Below are 18,373 nucleotides of genomic sequence, written 5' to 3' on the forward strand. Positions count from 1 at the left end.
TAACTGGTTTTGTGGATAGGTGAAATATGGTGGACATAATCTACCAGGGCTTTAGCAAGGCTTTTGACACAGTCCCACATGACATTCTGACAAGTAGAAACAATCATTAAGTGGATAAATAATTGATTAAACAATCACAAAGTGTATCTATTAATGGAATGAGTGGAAGTAGGTCCCAAGTCAAGTTCCACAGGGATCTGTTCTGGGTCCAGTGTTATTTAACATCTTTATTAAAGATGTGGACGTACAAATATAGAGCATACTGATCAACTTTGCAGAGGACACAAAGCTAGGAGGGTTTCAAACACTTTGGAGGACAGAGCTAAAATTCAGAGGGATCTGGATAATTGGAGAACTGGGCTATAGACAACAAAATGAAATTCAACAAAGACAAATGAAAAGTGCTACACTTCAGAAAGAAAAACCAAATGCACAAATACAGAAATGGGGGATAACTAGCTCGACAACAGCACTGCTGAGAAGGATCTGGGAGTTGTGGATCACAACCTCATCATGAGTCAACAATGTAATGCTTTTGGGAAAAAAAGCAAATGCAATTTTAGTTGCATTAACAGAGGCAGAGCTTGCAGGTCATGGGTGATAACAGAAGCACTCTAACTCAACACTGATTAGGCCTCAGTTGGAATTCTATGTCCAATTTTGGTCACCCATATATAGAAAAGTCATAGAGAAACTGGAAAGGATCCAGAGGTGAGAGACAAAGATGATCAAAAGGATGGAATGCGAACCATAGGAGCAAAGGGTGAAGGAACTGGGTAAGTATAGTTTGGAAAAGAGGAGATGAAGAGGGGAAAGGATAGCAGTCTTCAAATCATAGAATCATAGAATATCAGGGTTGGAAGGGACCTCAGGAGGTCATCTAGTCCAACCCCCTGCTCAAAGCAATACCAATCCCCAACTAAAATATCCCAGCCAGGGCTTTGGCAAGCCTGATCTTAAAAACCTCTAAGGAAGGAGATTCCACCACCTACCTAGGTAACCCATTCCAGTGCTACACCACTCTCTTAGTGAAAAGGTTTTTTCTTAATATCCAACCTAAACCTCCCCAACTGCAATTTGAGATCATTACTCCTTGTTCTGTCATCTGCTACCACTGAGAACAGACTAGATCCATCCTCTTTGGAACCCCCTTTCAGGTAGTTGAAAGCAGCTATCAAATCTCCCCTCATTCTTCTCTTCTGCAGACTAAATAATCCCAGTTCTCTCAGCCTCTCCTCATAATTCCTGTGCTCAAGCCCCCTAATCATTTTTGTTGCCCTCCGCTGGACTCTTTCCAATGTTTCCACATCCTTCTTGTAGTGTGGGGCCCAAAACTGGACACAGTACTCCAGATGAGTCCTCACCAATGCCAAATAGAGGGGAATGAACACGTCCATCAATCTGTTGGCAATGCTCCTACTTATAAAGCCACAAATGCCATTAGTCTTCTTGGCAACAAGGGCACACTGTTGACTCATATCCAGCTTCTCATCCAATGTAACCCCCAGGTCCTTTTCTTCAGAACTGCTGCCTAGTCACTTAAGTCTGCCATATAAAAGATGGAAAACAATTGTAAGAACAGTAGGACAATGGGATAAAATGTGCAGAGAAGTCATGGAAGCTCCTTCACTGGAAGTTTTCAAAAGGAGGCTGGATAGCCATGTGTCTTGAATGCTTTAAACAAAACCAATCCTGCATCATGGCCATGGTTAGACTAGATGATCCTTGCAGTCCGTTCTAACCCTAGTGTTCTATGATTCTATGTAGAAGTACCCTGAGTGTCACAAAGGAAGTACAGGAGTGTAGGGAATCTATGCATTACTTTAGTTTGGGATCTACAGCACATTTTGCATATTGAAAGACTTGCATTATTTTGAAAGAAAAATTATGTTTATGTTTTTCTGACAAGTTTAAGAAACAGAACATTAGGTTTACTTTGCATTTTGAGTTTAGTGTTAATCAGACTGAGCACAAATTACTGGTAGATTTTGGGTATCACTATAATACCTTAAACAAACTCAATGTTTAAGCCTTTGTCAATAAGCATTATGTGGTAATGGGAGGATGGGAGAAGAACATGCGTAAAGAGGAGTCAGTGGGGTGTAGGCTGGTTCTACAGTTTTGTGAGATCACAGGGCCTTTGCTTTGTTTAGTTCTGAAATGCAAGACTCTGAGTACTTAGTAGATCTGGGAGATGATTCAAGAGTGGTTTGTAGGAAAGGAGATGAAAGAGAAAAATGGCAGTTGATGATTGGAGAACTGGACAGCTCCCTTAAAGAAGTAAGGTAACACCTGTTCCCGAATTTGTAATTGAAACCACAGTTTTCTTTTGCAGACCAACTCCAGACCGAACTTCGTAAGTTCTCTTTGATTTCTCACCTGCTACTATCCTTCAGAATAATGGTATAAATCAAAGCAGATAATTCTTCTGTTGATTTTATCTTTGACTGTAAGTAGGAGGCTGGCAGAAATTTTCTATGGGGTTAATATTTTCATGGTGTATTTTTATTTTCATGATATGGTGTGTGTTAGTAATTGGGGAAATCATTTTGAGTTGATAAAATTATATCTATTTTAAGTGTTGCACTCTATACTGTCAGATTATGAGCCACATTTCATCTTCTTCATGCTGCACTAACTACACAAATGTCCCCAAAAATCAATGGATCTGAGCTCTAGGAGTTTCATTATTCCTCCTCCCCACACACAAAGTTTCACTGAGAGTTCTTTAGCCACAGCTCTGGACCGCCAATACAATCTTGAGCCCAGTGATTAGGGCGCTCAGGTGAGAGGTGGGAAACCCAGGTTCCAATCTCTGATCCACTACAGATATAGGGTAAGAACTGGGTTGCCCACATCCTGGGTGAGTGCTGTAACCAGTGGCCCTGGTTAGACATGGCTTTTCTGTGTATGTAGGAGGATCTTGAGCTGAGAAGAGCACTTACATCCTCTGTCCATTTTTAAAGAAAAGAACAATTCTGTTCCAAGTAACCCTATGACCATCTCTGCTAATTTCCATAGGAGCTATTTGTGCTTATCTGATGCTGAGTGTAGCCTATTTGTGAATGCTGAAACATTGATTTGTTTGTCAGAAACACTGAGGGAAAAATATGGTAGATATGGGATTGCCCATTGGTTTCACCCAAATAAAATAAAATGAAATAAACAAAAGTATAAATCAACAGAAAGAAAAAAAAGAGAAAACCTCTACAACTGACAAAAATAATAATTTATTTCTTGACATTTGTATTATCCCATCCACCTCTCTTAGCTCAGAAATGTTTTTTACTGCCTAGGGATCACATTTTTTGTTATACTTACCGTTTGTTGGGCATCTTCCACTTCAGAGAGCTTTTCCCTGATTTTCAAACGAGTGAGCTCCCACAACTCCAAATTAAGTCAACCGGAGATATAGGTTGTCTGGACACAGGAGGTCTCAAATTACACACTAACAATCCGTGTACACTATTGAAAATTTACTTTGAGATGTGCAACAGCAAAAGGGAGTTCATCTTAGACTCTGAACAGGTCTTTCCAATTTACTTAGTTTAAATAATTGTTATTTTTTTCTACATTTTTTTTTTACTTTTTCTCACATTCCAAAGTTTCTTTCATCATTCCCCTTTAATCTTGCTATCTATGTATCATGTTCTCTTTCCCAGTCTCTGTTTTAGTCATCTAATTTCTCAGCCTATGAGATCATATAACAATGAATGCCATATAAAAATGTAGATAGAATCTGTTCTCAAGGCTATCTTTTCATTTTTAAGGGCAGGTCTGCACTAAACCCCCAGTTCGAACTAAGGTACGCAACTTCAGCTACGTGAATAACGTAGCTGAAGTTCGAAGTACCTTAGTTCGAACTTACCTCCGTCCAGACGCGGCAGGCAGGCTCCCCCGTCGACTCCGCGGTACTCCTCTCGCCGAGCAGGAGTACCGCAGTCGACGGCGAGCACTTCCGGGTTCGACTTATCTCGTCCAGACAAGACGTGATAAGTCGAACCCGGAAGTTCGATTTCTCGCCGCCGAACTACCGGGTAAGTGTAGACCTACCCTAAGATATTATATACATAGATCTAGCTCCCTCCCATCTCAGGTCACATCATTGGTGTACTTTGTTCTGTGTCATCCCTCAAACAGTTGAGTTATCGTTGGTTTTCTTAGTGCTGGGGAGCAAGTTTCATCAGGTTAAATTTGGGTTTTCAGCTTCTCACCCCTCATTTTTAACTCCTAAGTGACCATATCCACACTCTAAAGAAAAGTGGTGGTAATCACTATCAGCAGAAATTTGTAACATGCCCGATTTGACTCTAATGTTTCATATCTCCAGAAGATAATGGGAAAATGAGGATTGGTTTGTGAACAGTTTCACTCACACAAAAAGCAGGCTGTGTGAAATTAAGAACCATCAATGTACCCTGTATTCATCTCACTGACCTCAAAAAAATTGTCCTCAATTTGGATGTCTGGCTCTCTCTTTAAATTTAAAAAAGAAAAACCCCACACAGCTGAAGATGGGGATCTTGTCAATTTTCTTGCTCAAGCTAGTGAGCTAAAAATAGCATTGTGGACATAGTGGCAGAGGCAGAAGTTCAGGCTAACCACCCACGTACAGTTCCTCCCATTCCTCTGGATACATAGTTGGGCAGATAGCCCAAGACATAGCCACTGTCCAGTGTGGACTCACTGCTATTCTTATGCAGAAACTGAAGCAGAGTTGTTGCATCCACCCACGCTGGAAATCACATCTCCCAGCTGCTATGGAGACCTACCCTGAATGTCACATAGGAAGTACATGAGTGCAGGGAATCTGTCCATTCCTTAACATTTGGATGCTACAGCACGAATAGTATATCGAGAGACTTGTATTATTCTGAATTGTTACTAGATCTGGGTGATGGATCAGTTGTGGGTGTAGGAAAGAGAAAACTGTTAGCTGATGATTTGCTGTTCTAATGGAAATCGCACTGTTCTTTTACAGACCAACTCCAGACCAAACTTCGTAAGTTCTCTTTGATTTCTCACCTGCTACTATCCTTCAGAATAATAGTAATAAATCAAAGCAGATAATTTTTCATATCATTGCCTTTGCTCAATCCAAGCAAGTTACTTTTTAATCCCATAATAGAACTGTGATGACTTTCTCTAATAAAAAAATGATTCATCATGCTAGAATATTCTTATTTATTTTCTCTCTTGTCTAAAATTGAAAGAGTGATTTTCAGAATAACTGTACTATATAGACATACAATAATGCCACACCTCCACTTCTGTTGATTTTGTCTTTAAGTGTATGTAGGAGGCTAGAAAAAATTTACTATGGGGTTAATATTTTCATCGTGTAATTTTCTTTCATGATATGGTGTGTGTTAGTAATTGGGGAAATCACATTGAGTTGATAAAATTATATCTATTTTAAGAGTAGCACACTATTGTGGAATAGTAGCTCTTTGAATTAAAAACATGCTTTCTTTCGGATTCTGAGCCACATTGCAACTTCTTCATGCTGCTCTAAGTACATGAATGTCCCCAAAAATCAATGGATCTGATCTCTAGGGGTTTCCCCTAGCACTAGGGAATCTTTGTTTGGTGTACAGGCACTATACATGCTTCTATATCACCTCCTTCTGGCCCAGTGCAAGGTGTTTGTCCAGAAAAAGGGGGGCATGGCCAGGGCCGGTGCAAGGATATTATGCGCCTTAGGCAAAACTTCTACCTTGCGCCCTCTCCCCTCCTACCAGAGCATCGCTTATTATAAACTTTCAAAAGTGAATACAGTGGAGTCACATCTTAGACGCGGGTTAGGTTCTAAGGTCAGCGCATAAGAGGAAAATTGCGTATAGTGAAAATCCCCATAAAGTACAGCACACACAGTATACACTAGAACAGGGGTCCTCAACCTACGGCACGTATGCCAAAGGTGGCACGCGAGCCGATTTTTTTTAATGGCAGGCTGCGGGTCCCGGCCGCCGCTGACCCTGCTGCCAACCTGGGGTTCCGTTCACTCAGCCAGCAGTGGGCTGAGCAGGGCCGGCAGCTGGGACCTCAGCCCGCTGCTATCCATGGTGCCAGCCGGCGGCTCTGCTCAGCCTCCTGCCGGCCTCGGTGATCGGAACCCCAGGCCAGCAGTGGGCTGAGCGGGGCCGGTGGCTGGGACCCCGGCTGGCAGTGGGCTGAGCGGGGCTGGCAGCCGGGACCCTGGCTGGCAGGAGCCGGCAGATGGAACCCCAACTGTGTGGGGTTCTGTCTGCTGGCTCCTGCCAGCCGGGGTCCCGGCCACCAGCCACTCAGCCTGCTGCTGGCTGAGTGAATGGAACTGCAGGCTGGCAGCGGGCTCAGCGGCGGCCAGGACCCACAGCTTGCCATTAAAAAAAAATCAGCTCACGTGCCACTTTTGGCACGCATGCCGTAGGTTGAGGACCCCTATTCTAGTGTATACAGTATATACTGTGTGTACTGTACTTATGGTAATTTTCACTATATGCGATTTTCCTCTTACACACTGACCTTAGAACCGAACCCCCGCGTAAGATGTGACTCCACTGTAGTGCTGCCAAATTTTTGGGCACCGCCTTTTGGCGCCCCCAAACTTGGCACACTAGGTGGCCGCCTAGTTCGCCTAGTGGTTACACCAGCCCTGGGCATGGCTCCACATTCATACAATCTGTTTTCTGCACTACTCCAAGTATCTATTGGTAACCAAAACAGTTTAGAAGATCTTTCAAGCTGTTGTATTGGTCACAGTTGAAATATCCCACTGCAAAAAAAGCTCAGAATTGGAAGATAGGATGCAAACAGAACCTTTCATTACTCCTCCTCCTTAACACCATTTACTTGTATTTGTTGGTACCACAGTAGTTTCTTCAAAACACTGAGGGTTTAAGCTGTAGCCAATAAGGTGTGTAGTAATGGGTGGCTGGGAGATGGGAATTGGTAAAAAGGAGTCACTGGGTGAGTCTTCAGTTATGTGCAAACACAGGTCCTTTTTTTTGGTTAGTTATGGAATGCAAGATTCTGAACTGTTACTAGATCTGGGTTATCTATCAGGTATGGTGTGTAGGAAAGAGAAAACTGGCAGCTAATGATTGGCTGTTCACCAATTTCTAATAGAAATCGTACTGTCCTTTTGCAGACCAACTTCAGAATGAACTTGGTAAGTTCTCTTTAATTTCTCAACTGCTACTATCCTTCAGAAGAATGTTCTTAAATGAAAACTGATATTTCTTCATTTCATTGCCTTTGCTCAATTCAAGGAGGGTGAATTACTTTGCAGATTTTTTTTAAACCCCATAAGGGAACTGTGATGAGTTTCTCTCACACCAAGTTCATTTATTGCCCTAGAATAATTGTATTTATTTCCTCTGTGGTCTAAAATTGAAGGATGGATTTTCCAGAATCACTGGAAATTATGGACATTCCATAATGCTATGCCTCCTGTTCTGTTAATTTTATCATTGAGTGTATGTAGGAGGCTAGCAAAATGTTTCTATGGGATTATTTTTTTCATGATAGGATATGGTGTGTGTTAGTCATTGGGAAAATCATTTTGAGTTGATAAAATTATATCTATTTTAAATGTTGCACGCTACTGTGGACTAATAGCTCTTTGAACAAAAAAAATATGTCAGATTCTGATCCACATTGTAGCCTCCTCATGCTGCTCTAACTACATAAATGTCCACAAAGATCAATGGAACTGAGCTCTAGTGATTTCCCCTTGCACTAGGGAATCTTTGTATGGTGTACAAGCACTATACATGCTCCTCTATCAGCTCCTTTTGGCCTAGTGCAATGTGTTTGGCCAGATAAATGGGTGTATGGCTTGGCATCAATTCTACGTGCCTTCTGTATTTGCCATGGGATTTGCTGGTAATGATAACAGTTTATAGAATCCTTTAAGATGATGTATTCTGAACAATGGTAATATCCCACTGAGGAGCCAGTTCAGAATTGAAGTGTAGGATGGAAACAGAACCCTTCATTACTCCTCTTCCCACCCCAACCCGAAGTGTCACTGAGTGTTCTTTAGCCACTGCTCTGGACCTCCCTTATAACCTTCAGCCCAGTGATTAGGATTGGGAGGTGGGAAAATCAAGTTCTAATCCCTACTGTACCTCAGGCAGAGGGTGGGAACTAGGTCTCCTCCATTCTGGGTGAGTGCTGTAACCACTGGGCTAAAGGTTAAAAGGGAGGTTGTCCTCCTCCCCAGCCATTTTGTGTGCAGATAGGCACACACTGCTGCTTTTCTTGTGAGATATGGCTTAGGCACCTCCCTCCAGCCCAGACTGAGGTGCCAAACTCCCTGAGGGGCCAGGGCTTAGCATATCCCATTCATTAAATTAAATGGCACCCTGCTTAGTGCACTGGCTTTTGTGGAGCCCATTGTTAAGCACCTATCTCTTCACCATGTCAGCTAGCATCATTGTGGGAGACTTGAGGAGAATGTGAGTGTTGCCGGCACAGAGGGCCCGAGGCAAGCAACAGCGGGGTTCATTGCCCAGTGTGCTTCGCGCCAATAAACACACCAGCGTGGAGAAAGCAATCAAAGTTTATTTGAGATCTCAAAGTGGTGCAAGGAGACTGACAAGTCTTAGATTAAGCACACTAGCATAAACAGCTTTTCTCTTCTTATACATTTTACAACTAAGCCCCCCCTCCACCCCCCTACCCCTCTCTTTCCCCCCCCCCACCCTTTCTCTCTCCACCCCTCCCTTCCCTGGTAATAGTTACTAAGCAAATTGCAATTACATTTAAGCAGTTATGTCATTCTTGGCAGCTATAAGCCTAGCTTGTTAGTAACTTCTTTAAACCGTTATCTTGTGCTTTTTCCCTTTGAACTGTTATTTTCCCTTCAGCCAGTAAACATACAGGCCTCATTATTAACGCTTGATACCGGTGTGAGCATAGATAACTGGTTGCTTACACATTTCAATTGCACCTGGCTTCTGAGGTCGATTAGAGTTTAGACCTGGGAGAAGTTTGGTTCTTTTGGGCCTAGTGCAAGAAGGCTTCGTTGACACTAGTGGCCTTCCACCCTCCTGAGTTACCTAGGGTTATGCCTAGTGACACCAACATGAGGAACAATGATCACATTTAATCAGATCTACCTTTATTAAAGTCTTTTCATATAGAAAACCACAACTAATATAACTGTTGCATAAATGGAAATGGCTAGAAAAAACAAAGTCTCCAGCACCAGTATTTCCAATTCTTTCATATACATATGGAATCCTGAAGAAGTGCAGTGGTGTTTGGCTGCTGTTGAGGGTCAGGAAAAGAAGACCTCCAGGAAATGATGACCTCCAACCATCTGCCAGGTCCTATTCATAATAAGTTATGCATATAGGGTTGAACCTCACATGTCCATCTTTGGGAGTGTCACTCTGATATTCTCGGGGGACTCTTCACCTGATAGGACACTTGGATATTTCTTCTTTTAACTTGTTAACATTTATGTCACTTGATCACCATAGTAACATGTGGATACCTTAAGGATGTCTCTAATGTTACACCCTAGATACCAGCAGGTAGTTTGTGGTTTCCTCAGACATTATTATCCAAACTCATCAGTTATTTTTCAAAAAATTAGCATACAACATAGACACAAGCTCAACAGATTTATTATTAACTTACTTGTGCTCATATTTTTATAATATGACTTATCCTAAATCCTTAGGCCTAATTTGGATAAACTAAATATTTTACAGGCCTAAGCCTGTACGTTTCTTGATTTCAGCTTTAAATTTGCAATATTGGTTAACCCATTACTATCATATAATAGATTAATTTATTAATTACAAGCTACACCATGCAGTGAATAGGGAGGCTGGCACCTAACTGACGCCTTGTAAATTCCATTGCATGGCTAGGTGCCTAAAAGTGATATGTTGCAGTAAGGGGATAGTTGGCCCCTCACTAAAACTTGGTGGGTTTGTTTGGCTGGCCTCTCCCCATGGCAGGAGAGAGGAGGGGGTCAAGGAGGAGTCAGGACCCTGGGATTGAGAGGACCTCTGGCCAATCAGAGAGCTCTGAAACAGGGCCACTCTGAAGTATCCCACAGCCCAAGTCAGTCTGATTGACCAGGCAGACAGGCCAATCAGAGACCCCAGCTCAGGTCCCAGCCTCCGTGCATGCTGGGGAAGGAGACAGTGAGAGCAGCAGCAGGGGAAAGGAGGTGGGGGGGGGGGAAGGCGAGGGAGAAAAGAGCCACATGAAAGAATGGGGAGTGGCCGAGTGAGCTGGCGGAGGTGAGCAGTGAGAGAAGAAAACCTTCATAACACAGTGACAGACCCAGACTTTCAGGGCCCTCGGTAAGTCAGTGAACCCAGCACCAGAGACAGGACTGCAGGCATGGGTCAAGGGGTGGTGACGGAGTCAGGGAGAGGGGTGATGAGGGGGGCAAGGCCAGGGTCAATGAAGATGGTGGGGCAAGGGGAAGCGTGGGCAGGGCGAGTGGCAGTGAGGGGTCTGGGAGGGATGGGGTAAAACGTGGTGGGGAGGATGGCGTAAGGGGGCTGGCTAAGGGGTGGTGAAGAGATGAGGTCAGGGTTGCTGAGGGTGTGAGGCTGGTGAACAGGGTGAGGGGCAGTGAGCAAGGTAGCATGAGGTGCGATGAGGGGGCAGGGCCAGGGGCGATGAGCGGCTGTGGTGAGGGGTGGTGATTAGTTGGGCCTGGTGAATGGGGTTGGGGTCAGTCAGGAGGGAGGGGCCACGGGCTGTGAAGGAGTGAGGCCCCACCATGACACGGGGGCAAGTTAGGTCACCTCCATGCCTCAGTTTCCCCTTCCACCACTAGCCAGGCTGAGTCCCACGGAGGGGAGAGAAACCACCACCAGAGACAAGGGCTGCAAGGAGGAGCTGGGGAATCAGGGCTCACTGTGAGGGAGCAGAGACAGGCACAGAGACTCAGCGAGGGGAAGTGTGTGGGGTAACTTGGAGGGCCCGAACTGTGGGCTCCCAGAAATCCCCAGTACTGCCTTGAGACCCACCATGACTGGCCCACCATGGGGGATTCCCGGAAGCCCCTGAGCCAGGAAGAGGTGCGAGTCCTACGGGGTGACTGCAGTCAAATCTGCAGATGATTGTCAGATCTGGTCCCAAGGCAAGACCCTAAGTGAGCCATGCATGGACAAAACAAAGGCAGGTCCACCTCGCAGCAGGCTGGGGAGTCTGGAGATCAGACTAAGATGGGGTTCCCCTCCCATTTCTCTCCTTTTCAGTTGACCCTTGGCTACAGGGGAGTATGGAGAGACATTGCTGTGTTAATTTGTGTAACACCATAACCCAGTGGGTGGGGCATTAACCCCATCACACACTCCTTCTGGGGCTATCAAACCAAGGAGCCAAGTTTCATCACCACACAGAAGAAACTGTTACTGCTTAAAGTGTGTTGGTTTGTGTATGTACATAGACTCATAGAAGATTAGGATTGGAAGAGACCTCAGGAGGTCATCTAGTCCAACCACCTATGCATAGCAGGACCAACCCCAACTAAATCATCCCAGCCAGGGCTTTGTCAAGCTGGGCCTTAAAATCCTCTAAGGATGGAGATTCCACCACCTCCCTAGGTAACCCATTCCAGTGCTTCACCACCATCCTAGTGAAATAGTGTTTTCTAATATCCAACCTAGACCTCCCCCACTGCTGCAACTTGAGACCATTCCTCCTTGTTTTGTGATCTGCCACTCCAGAGAACAGCCTAGCTACACCTTCTTTGGAACTCTCCTTCAAGTAGCTGATGGTTGCTATCAACCTTCCCCCGCCCCACTCTTTTCTTCTGCAGACTAAATAATCCCAGTTCCCTCAGCCTCTCCTCATAAGTCATGTGTCCCAGCACCCTAATCATTTTCATTGCCCACCGCTGGACTCTCTCAAATTTGTCCACATCCTTTCTGTAGTGGGGGCCCAAAAACTGGAGGCAATACTCCAGATGTGGCCTCACCAGTGCCGACTAGAGGGGAATAATCACTTCCCGTGATCTGCTGGCAATATTACTAATATAGCCCAAAATGCCATTAGCCTTCTTGGCAACAAGGGCACACGGTTGACTCATATCCAGCTTCTTGTCCATTGTAATCCCCAGATCCTTTTCTGCAGAACTGCTGCTTAGCCAGTCGGTCCCCAGCCTGTAGCAGTGCATGGGATTCTTCCATCCCATGTGCAGGACTCTGCACTTGTCCTTGTTGAACCTCATCAGATTTCTTTTGGCCCAATCCTCCAAGTTGTCTAGGTCACTCTGGACCCTATCCCTACCCTCCAGCATATCTACCTCTACCCCCAGCTTGGTCTCCTCCGAGAACTTCCTGAGGGTGCAATCCATCCCATCATCCAGATCATTAATGAAGATATTGAACAAAACCGGCCCCAGGACCAACCCCTGGGGTTCTCCGCTTGATACCAGCTGCAACTAGACATTGAGCCATTGATCACTATCCATTGAGCACGACAATCTAACCATCTTTCTATCCACCTCATAGTCCATTCATCCAATCCATACTTTTTTTAACTTGCTGGCAAGAATACTGTGGAAGACCGTATCAAAAGCTTTGCTAAAGTCAAGATATATCACATCCACTGCTTTCCCCATATCCACAGAGCCAGTTATCTCATCATAGAAGGCAATCAGGTTGGTCAGGCATGACTTTCCTTGTTGACTGTTCCTGATCACCTTCCTCTCCTCCAAGTGCTTCAAAATGGATTCCTTGAGGACCTGCTCCATGATTTTTCCAGGGACTGAGGCGAGGCTCACCGGTCTGTAGTTCCCCAAATTCTCCTTCACTTATTTAAAAATGTGCACTATATTTGTGTTTTTCCAGTCATCCTGGACCTCTCCCATCACCACGAGTTTTCACAGACAATGGCCAATGCCTCTGCAATCACATCAGCCAACTCCCTCAGCACCCTCAGGTGCATTGCATCCGGCCCCATGGACTTGTGTATGTCCAGCTTTTCTAAATAGTCCTTAACCTGTTCTTTCACCACTGAGGGCTGCTCACCTGCTCCCCATACTGTGTTGCCCAGTGGCAGCAGTCTGGGAGCTGATCTTATCTGTGAAAACCAAGGCAAACAAAAGCATTGAGTACTTCAGCTTTTTCCATATCACTTGTCACTAGGTTGCCTCCCACATTCAGTAAGGGTCCCACACTTTCCCTGACCTTCTTCTTGTTGCTAACATACCTGTAGAAACTCTTCTTGTTACCCTTCCCATCCCTTGCTAGCTGCAACTCCAGTTGTGCTTTGGCGCTCCTGATTACACCCCTGCATGCTCGAGCAATATTTTTATACTCCTCCCTAGTCAGCTGTCCAAGTTTCCACTTCTTGGAAGCTTCCTTTTTGTGTTTAAGTTCACCAAAGATTTCTTTTTTAAGCCAAATGGTCACCTGTCTTATTTGCTATTCTTTCTGCACATTGGGATGGTTTGTTTCTGCAACTCCAATAAAGGCTTCTTTAAAATACAGAGTGAATAGTTCAGTCTGTTTCCCATCCAGGCGTAGGCAATGGTGTGACAATTGCTATTGTGTATTTTAAAACCTTTGAGCTGCTTAATATATTTTTGAAACCAGTTAACAAGTTTTCTCCCATTTTCAGGCTGTTCCTGAGAGAGAAAAATCTGTTTTATTTTAGTTGGCATTTTGTATGTGCCCTTTTTAACAGCTTAGTTGTAGATAAACCTCCTACCCCAGTTAGGAGAATGTTACTTATTGGGAATCTATCTAGTAGCAGGGTGGGAGCACTCCAGCTCCTAGACAAATCCAACGTGGGTAAGAGGAGCAACTGGAGGGGAGGTACTATGATGAGAGGGAGAGGCGATTTGAAAGCTACTTCATTATAGCCTCCATTGTTCAGGCTCCATCACGGGGTCTCCCAAGCTGCTGAGAGATCCCTGAAAAGGGAGGGTAATTGGTGATTGGGTTGCAGCCTTAAACCCAATCCCACTGTGTCCTGAAGATCCAGTAGCCAAGGCCCTGCTCGTGTAGCCTCACTAGGTAGATTAGGGGAAAGGAAGTCTCTTTGTGGACCTGGACCCTAGTCCCCATCTCATTTGGTGCATATTGCTGCACCCAAACCAGCAAATTAAATAATAATAGCAGTGTCCAAATTGTTGTTAGAGAGAATCTGGTGGTCTGAAACAGTGTGTGTGTGAGGGGTGGAGGGAGTGTGAGGGTGTTTGGTTTATGTAAGAAAAAGTTGAAAACATACCAGCACCCCAAAAAAGGCAGGTTACATGATGAGATGAGGCATTGGCTTCTCTGCAAGACAGTTTTTAGGCAGACCACGACCCTTGCTCAGGTTTCTAATAATTGCAGTTCAGTAAAGCTTACTTGTACGTATAGTTTACTACGTCTATCTGTGTGTACATTCTAGGAACATTTTCTGTGTGTATTTTAATATTCTACTGCCAGAAGCAGGAAAATCTTTAGTATGGGCCTCTTTTAATTCAATGTCTGTTATTTCTTATTCTGATTTCAGAATGGAGAAAGGCTCGTAATGAGACAGGTAACAGTATACACATTTCTTCCAGTATTAAGAAATCATTGTGTTAATGCATTAACCAAACTAGAACCATATAATAAAATATTCTTTTGCTGAGAACAAGTCTTGAGATCCATACTCAGTTTATACACAGTCTTTACTTAGGCAAAACTCCCATTTATATCAGGACCTGATTCTGACCTTGTACTAATTTCACACTAGTGTAACTTCATGGATCTATGTGAAGTCACTCCTAATTTGCACAGATGTGAAATCAGAATTAACCCTCACTGAGAGATGTGGGTAAGGACTGAGGAAATCCTAAATCAGGGCCTCAGGATTTGGAGCAGGGTAAAAGCACAGATAAGGTGGTGATGGTGACTACATTAACCATACTAAGATGAGTAATGCTGACAGGGGTTATGAAGGTGGGTAGTTGTGACCAGGAGTGAAATATGTGGGATTGTGATGGCATTGATACTGATGAAGACAGTGGTGAAAAATTAGTAGTGGTGTTGACTTATGATTGATGGTGATGTTGGAAAAAAAGAATGTGATGTTCATTAAGGGATGATGAAAGACAGGTGCAATCATGGTGATTTATGGCAGGTATGAGAATGTGACAGTAATTTGCATTTTATTGCAATTTTCTTCTGATCATCTCCAAGCTCTTTCCAGCCCGATCTATCCCTCATTGAGTTTGGAAGTATACACAGTTTACAGAAAATGATTAAATTATTTGACGCTCATTGAATGGGTCAGTGTCACAGAGGGGAATAGAAATTATGAGTCCTAATTCTCAGTACCCACCTCTAGCTAACCGACAAAACATTATTTTCATTACTAAAATAGTCCATTATAACACTCATAGTACAACTGTGAATGCAATGGGGAAGTATAGTGATCCAACGTAACAGGCACAGTAATTTTCTTCTCTATAGTCTGATTGTCTGTTCGAAGATTAATATTTCTTTTTTCCCAAGATCCCAGTTCAGCAGGGTAATTAAGCAAGTACTAAACTTTAAGCACCTATAAGGGTTTCACCTCATCTAAGCACATCTACTGGATCAGACTCCAAAGGCAGGCTTGGCAGGGCTGCACCTAGTTTATGAATCCTGCATGTGTTAAGTGCCAAGCTGCTGGGCAATGTCAGGAGTCAGGTGGCTGAGTGCAGGCCCAGCTGCCAAAGTTCAGGCACCTTGGGCACTTTAATGGTGGACACTTAGGTGCTTTCAGTTTTGTGTGAAATTCAGACAACTCTCATATATCTGAAGAGTTTCAATACAACAAAAACATTGCCAAGCAGGCTTCAATGAGGCAAAACTCCCACCTGAGAAGGGTGTACAGGATGGGGCCCACCATGGAAACTTCCCTTATCCCAGCTTAGACTGACATTAGACAGTGCTTTTGACAGCCCAATCTCTCTTTTCAGATGACATCACTCTTGATGCCGCAACAGCCCACCCCAACCTCTCCATTGCTGGGGATAAGAAGAGTATGAAACATGAAGCCCAACCTCAAAAAGTTCCAGCAAATCCAGAGAGGTTCGATTCGACTGTCTGTGTGTTGGGTTTTGAAGGATTCTCTTCTGGAAAGCACTACTGGGAGATGGACGTTAAGAAGATCAGTGACTGGGACCTGGGAGTGGCCAGAGAATCAATACAGAGAAAAGGAAAACTTTCCTTATCCCCTAAAGAGGGATTCTGGGCTCTGGGTCTGAGTGGCAGAGATTATTGGGCAAAAACAGATCCATGGACCCAGGTCATGGTGCAGAAAAAGCCCCAGAAAATTGGAGTTTACCTTAGTTACCAAGATGGGCGGGTGACCTTTTTCAATGTAACTGACATGTCTGTGTTGTTCACATTTAATGATTGTTCATTCTCAGGAAAGGTTTATCCATTCTTTAAAAATTCCCACAAAGAAACAACAATGAGAGTTTGTTCAATTAAAGAAGAGGAATCAATTTAAAATGCCATGATGTTCCGTTTTGTTGACCAAACTCAGCCAAAGCCTTGTGCTGCTTCCAAACTGAATCAAAGTTAGAAGAAAGGTGATCTGGAATAACATTCCCTGTGAAATTATATTTACAAATATTGCTAATGCTGCAGGGGTGGCTCCCCAAATAAGAAATGGAACTGTACTGGAATCTCACAAACAGAGATATTAATGATGAACGTAATTTTTTTTCATTGCTAACTTCCAGTTTATCTGGATTAGGTGTATTAGCAGCTAAGAGTAAGCAAATAATGTCCTATACTAATGTTTCTCTGCTAAACTGAATAACCAATCTCTGAGTCAGGTATAAATACAGATGGGGGATGCACCCGAACTTGAGAAAGTTTAACTAGTTGCACTGCTGTCTTCAGGATGGGTTGGTAATTAATTGACTTTTCCTTTCTGTATTATGTTGTACTAATTTTGATTAATAATTTTTGATTAATAAAAGTTGATTGAGCCTAGTTATTTGACATCTCATTATTAGTTTATGTCAAACCCATAACAATTTGCACAGATGTTTCTTTGGAAAATAAAAGATTAGCTTTGTATTCAGGGGTGCTAGAACAATTTTTATAGTGGGAATGCTGAAAGCCATTGAACCAAACTGTAACCCTGTATATAATCAAGTATCAGAGGGGTAGTCGTGTTAGTCTGAATCTGTAAAAAGCAACAGAGGATCCTGTGGCACCTTTAAGACTAACAGAAGTATTGGAGCATAAGCTTTCGTGGGTGAATGCCCACTTCATCAGACAAAAGACTGATGAAGTGAGCATTCACCCACGAAAGCTTATGCTCCAATACTTCTGTTAGTCTTAAAGGTGCCACAGGACCCTCTGTTCCTGTATATAATGGAAACCACTTCAATCTAGGGGATGCGGCAGAACCCCCTGCATCCCCGCACCCCTAGTTCCAGAACCTATGCTGCGTATAGTTTGTGGTGCCATCACATCTGTATGTTTTCCATAAAATTAGTGTTCAGCCTCTTGGCAATTACCGATATCTGTAATCTGTGTAACCTTTTAAGAACATGATGTTTCTGACACAGAATATGAGGATTTTACTGAGGAAAACAGAGCCCTGTTTCATATCATTCGTTTTGGAAACACAATAACACCAAGCTTATTACTAAATTTCAGATTAATGTCTGACTAATAACTATAATCTGGGTTTATAGTCATCTGAATAAATCTATTTGCATATGTCACTCCCCCTGTCAGCACAGATCACAGGAGCTCAGCTCCTGCCAGCATCGGCCAGTAGCCTTTAAAGACATTTTCACACTTCACAGGTAAATATAGTTCAGAGGAGGTGGGTAGCCATCCTGTTGTTATTCTGATACAGAGGATGTTCCACCTATGGATGCAACTATACCACGTCCTTCTTTCCATAGCATCTGTTGATAGATGTTTGGCTCTGTGTGTGTGTGTGTGTGTGTGTGTGTGTGTGTTCTCTCTGTATGCTGCCCCAGCTCTGCGCAGATAGCAGAGACAGCAGACTTTGATTGAACTCCCCAATAAATCCACAGACTTGGTCTTCAGCTAAGGAACTTGGTCAGATTTATTGCTGACGAAGCAGCGTGCTAATGCCCCGGCTCAATGGTTACAGGTACACTAACACATGTATGCTCATGACAATGGACCAGCTCAGTTAGTGGCGGGACTTTCCACTATCCCCTCGGTCAGCCCCTGACACCCCTCTGTGATACCTCTTTTATACCCCTATACAAACAAGTTATTCATTGCCCCCTTACTTATCTAGGTGCTATCCTCTGACATATCTAGTTGCTACCCATTACCTTGTACATGTTGGTTTGATCAAAACATCGCGATCCATCATGCTGTCATCCTGACATTATCTTTAAGATGGGTCAACGTGTTCCTGTTATTTTTGGGGAATGTGCTGG

At 43.7% G+C, this 18,373-nt stretch overlaps 1 protein-coding gene across 1 annotated transcript in view; it reads left to right on the forward strand.

Annotated features, from left to right (window-relative positions):
• The window catches only part of LOC135892894 (uncharacterized), a gene marked incomplete at its 5' end in the record, with an annotated part of 52,068 nt that extends 35,628 nt beyond the window's left edge, over positions 1–16,440 (forward strand). Inside the window, 5 exon segments of the mRNA XM_065420659.1 lie at positions 679–776; positions 2,154–2,285; positions 13,654–13,760; positions 14,470–14,496; positions 15,905–16,440. Of these exon segments, the coding sequence (XP_065276731.1) occupies positions 679–776; positions 2,154–2,285; positions 13,654–13,760; positions 14,470–14,496; positions 15,905–16,440 (900 nt within the window).
• Between the last annotated feature and the right edge of the window lie 1,933 nt (positions 16,441–18,373).

The sequence above is a fragment of the Emys orbicularis genome, chromosome 21, assembly GCF_028017835.1.
Source record: "Emys orbicularis isolate rEmyOrb1 chromosome 21, rEmyOrb1.hap1, whole genome shotgun sequence".
In the NCBI taxonomy this organism is placed as follows: Eukaryota; Metazoa; Chordata; order Testudines; family Emydidae; genus Emys; species Emys orbicularis.